General features: G+C 45.4%; 2 protein-coding genes across 2 annotated transcripts; both read left to right on the top strand.

The window, feature by feature from the left end:
• Positions 1–1208: 1208 nt before the first annotated feature.
• Pmar_PMAR021852 (hypothetical protein) lies at positions 1209–2072 on the top strand (the record flags this gene model as incomplete). Its single annotated transcript, XM_002767859.1, has 1 exon — positions 1209–2072. The coding sequence occupies one exon, from the start codon at positions 1209–1211 to the stop codon at positions 2070–2072; it is 864 nt and encodes a 287-aa protein (XP_002767905.1).
• A 1136-nt stretch (positions 2073–3208) lies between these two features.
• On the top strand, positions 3209–4406 carry Pmar_PMAR021851 (protein HSH49, putative; the record flags this gene model as incomplete). The annotated part of the gene is made up of 6 exons (XM_002767858.1): positions 3209–3287; positions 3335–3543; positions 3597–3841; positions 3899–4093; positions 4144–4270; positions 4320–4406. Coding segments are annotated over exons 1-6 (867 nt in total), but the record flags the coding sequence as incomplete, so codon positions are not given.
• Positions 4407–4414: the final 8 nt, after the last annotated feature.

The raw sequence follows: 4414 nt of genomic DNA, 5'->3' as shown, positions 1-4414 counted from the left end.
GTGATGACTCTTTCACGCCGCTAATTCTGAGGTATTGACAGTTACTGTTGATTGTTGTTCCTTGGTCATTGGCTTTTGCCCAAAAAAAGGAAGAGAAAATGATTGCATGTTTCCTCCTCGCTGTTGTTGTTGCTGCCCATTTTACCGTTGCAAATTGTGTGCATAATAATAGTAGTGGTGATGATACATATATGTTGTTTTCGTGTCGTTATGCGTTGTCGCTGGCCCAAAATGGTCGGCGCTTTCGAGGTTAGTGATACCTCTCTTCTCTCGACTTTAATAACAATACACTCCGATGAAGAGCACGAGCTTAGATCGGCATCGAACTGTGTGATGGTGGTGGGGGTTTTTTGACATAGGCGTGCATGGCGTTAGAGTGGAGCGGAGCGGTTGTGATGTGGCGTTGGTGTGGTATGGTTGGTAACGTACAACTTCACATTTGTTGATAGATGTCGATCCTCATGGTTCGTGCTCATTAAGGAGTTGTTGTTGTTGTTCTGAACGATGACTGTTATCTGGTTGTTCCTTTCTCGTTGTTGAGGTTATACTCTTTATGTATTCTCTCTTGTCCACCCCTCAGCCTTGAGTTACTAGTTGCACACGTTCTGGTGTCCACCGTTGAGATGCTCGTCAACGGTATGTAATAATCACCTCTCGTGAAGCCCTTATAACCGTACAGAATTTATCATCATAACGCTGGGGAGATACTTTTCGATGTGAAGGGGATTCTCAACACGGGCTTAGATGTGAGCCCTGGAGGTATGAAAAGAAATGACAGTGATTTTTTGTCGTTAAAGTTTCGAATCGCAGCATCGACATTTTTGAAGAGAGGAAGTTGAAGGTTCGAATGTGCATTTGACGGAATTGAAGATTCTTTAACATCGATCTCGGAAGTTCAAAGTTGTCGATGCAAATATGACTTTTTATTATCAGACCGAATAACGAATTGAAACTTCGCACGGTGTAGTGATCCTAGTGGAATCATTCAGGACTACTGCGATAACGTGAGGAAACAAGCTGCCTTCTATCAATCACGACTTGTCCCATTCTCCTCCTCGACACAGACTTTGTGTCGACATTGTCCCCTTTTGTGGAGGAGACATACATCCAATTCACAATATAAAATTCTCAGAGATTTTGTGTTAGTCGTCTTAGCTACGTGTGATCACTACAGTAGTAGATTCAATTAATCATATCCATCACTAATAATGGGTTCTTGTACCACATGTTCCAAGACGGTCAACTACATCTATAATTTCTTCCTCTTCGCCCTAGGTGGGACGGTTGCCGGTATTGCAATTTGGTATTTGCAATCTGACTGGCGTGACCTCATGCAAGTCTGGTGGGTATGGATTGCCATGTTCGTCGGCTTCATTATGATCATATTCGCTCTACTTGCGTGTTGTGCTACTAAGAAGCAGAATCGTTGTTTGCTGATGATTTACTGGTTGGTGACTGCTGGTCTGTTGGTCCTCTTTGTTATAGTAGCCTGCGGTGCGAGCTCCTTCTATGCTACTACTACTAATTTGAAACACTTGGGCCCCGGTCAGCTCAACTACCTCGGTGGTTCAGAGAAGCACGCCTATGATCATATCCGTGATGGTTATGGTAGCGTATTCCGTGACGACAACTGTGCAGTGTCTTGCACTCCTGGTAACGTATTCGTCACTTGCAACCAAGTTACTTGTGACCACCATGATATCGAGGACAGAATGCAGAAGTGGATAACTAGTGGAACTACTGTCAACGATGACGATTTTGTGATGCAAAGTTCGAATGCATACAATCAGTGTATGCGAGAGTCTATCAATGCTGATGGTATCAATGGTGATAGCGCGGCAGCCTCCGGTTTCTGTGCAAGTAACGTTGAGGTCATTCAAACTGTTAGTTACTATGCCCTGGGAGCGTTGATTGGTCTGTGGATAGTGGCTGTGTGTACTCTACCAGCTGTCTTGTTCACCTGTTTCCTCATCTGTGGTAAGAAGAATAAAAAGCATCCCCAAGAACCCCGTCCTGTTGAAGCGACTTCAGTCCAAGTCCCACCAAGTGGAGTGAAAGTCGTTCAAGTGTGATGATGATTATGAACGCTTCTTGTCACTTTCATGACTATTATCATGAAGCTAATGATATTTTGTATATTTCATTGTTATTAAATAGATGTATTAGCGCCGAAGTGGTACCACTCCTGAGCGAGAGTTCGCTTTATTCATCTACAGGGTTACATTCTCCAGTACTGTTTACCTTAGTTGGTAAGCAGAAATGACGACCAGGAGGAGTATTCATCATTATTGTTGTTCCTGCCCGCTCCTCCTCATCATCATCAAATACTATTATCACCAACTCTTCTTCCCCCTTCTGGTTTGGATGTATGACTCAGTTGGTCAATCGTAGACCACTCCAATAATGAGTTGGTTTATACGTCGTCTTACACTCATTAGTTCTTCAACTGACAACACCTCAGTTCTTGAGTTAAGAGGAAGTTACTAATACGTCACCTTTTGATACCGTCCCGACTTGGCGTTTTAGTCTACTCAAACCAACTGTTAGAATTGAAGTGTAGTAAGATAGTAACTCGGGATTAAGCTCGATGGAGCTATGCGTGAGTCATTGACGTCACTATGCATCATATGTAGGTTTACGCATCGGGAAAATGTTAAGTTCTTCGACAATGCTCTTTACTCCACTTTAGTTGAGTTAACATGAACCTGATGACCCCAAGTGACCCGTACCTAGTGAATGTTCTCATTGGGATGGGAACATATCCGTAGCAGCAGCTGTGAGCCCATCAGAGGGATGGTGTTGGGAGTGGAGGAGGAAGAGGAGGACGGGCCAGAATCGATAGACACTATCCTTAATCTCGACTCTCCAGCAAGGAAGATATGTTGCTGTTGGTGGTGATTCGGACGTCACGGAAAATGTCGCCACCGGGAATCGAACCTGAGTCCTCGACTGGAAGTGTGCTCGAAAAAATCGATTATTCTGGCGTGCGCTAATGATACAAAGATCGCGATCGCAGCCCTTGATCGCTCTTAGTTGGGGGTTTGGTTGCATAAGGCCTGGTGGGACCTTTGAAGCCCTCGAGAGGTCTATAGTAACTCGGTATTGTTAGAGTAGGACAGATAGTAGACCTTGGTGGGCCCGTGAAGAGTGAACGATGCATTTGGGGTTAGTCGGGAGTATCTTGCGCTGCTCTTTTAGTTCGACGGTTATTTCCATTAATTGGCTGCTGCTCTATTATAACATCCAATTATTGGATTATATAACAACTTGAAAGAAGCTTAAAATGAGTAAGTGTCGTTGTCGATCATTCCTACTAATTTCTCAATCACCTCAGCTACCAGTGCTAACCCAGGCAACCCTACTACCACCACTCCACCAGTCACTGCTTCCACTGGTCCTCCTACCCAAGCCACGGTGGACACTACCTCTGGTGACCCTGCTCCGACGGTTGGTGGGGTTCCTACTCAGCAGTTCGCTTCCCTATATGCTGGCGACCTCGCTCCTGATGTGAATGAGGCCGTTCTATATGAGGTCTTCAACGGAGTAGGTCGTTTGTATGCACAGCTTCTCATACCGTAAATCCGCCATTTCTTCAGATTGGTCCTGTTGCCTCGATTCGCGTGTGTCGCGACTCGGTGACTCGTAAATCCCTCGGTTACGCCTACATTAACTTCCATAACGTTGCTGATGCTGAACGTGCTCTGGACACGCTCAATTACTCGCCTATCAACGGAAGGCCGTGCCGTCTTATGTGGAGCCACAGGGACCCCGCCTTACGTCGCAGTGGTGCTGGTAACGTTTATGTTAAGAATCTCGATAGGAACATTGACAACAAGGCTCTGTAGGGATTGGCTCACCACCGCCTCCACCATGTTGTATTAATAATAATCACTTTCAGTTACGACACTTTCTCCCTCTTCGGCAACATACTCTCATGCAAGGTTGCTTTGACTCCCGATGGGAAGTCTAGAGGCTTTGGGTTTGTCCATTTTGAATCGGATGAGTCAGCTGAGGCTGCTATCGCTAAGTTGAATGGTATGCAAATTGGGGAGAAGACGGTATACGTGGCTCAATTCAAGAAGACTGCTGACAGGTAAGGGCATATCAGGATTTGATGTGATTAATTGAGTGAACGTTTTATAGGAGTGATGGAAGTCCGAAAAACTTCACGAACGTTTATATCAAGCACATCCCGCCTTCCTGGACCGAGGAGAAGATCAGAGAGGAGTTTGGTGCCTTTGGAGAGATCACTAGCTTTGCTATGCAGACGGTAAAGTGGCGAAGGTGTGGTATGAGTTGGTGATGGCTCATCATCGCAGGATCCCAAGGGTAGACGATTCGCCTTTGTGAATTTTGCTGAGTTCGAGCAGGCCAGGGCGGCAGTCGAGGATATGGATGGTGAAGATGTTAGGAA

This window comes from Perkinsus marinus (assembly GCF_000006405.1).
Source record: "Perkinsus marinus ATCC 50983 genomic scaffold scf_1104296969748, whole genome shotgun sequence".
NCBI lineage: Eukaryota > Perkinsozoa > Perkinsida > Perkinsidae > Perkinsus > Perkinsus marinus.
This window is presented reverse-complemented; position numbering and strand designations above follow the sequence as displayed.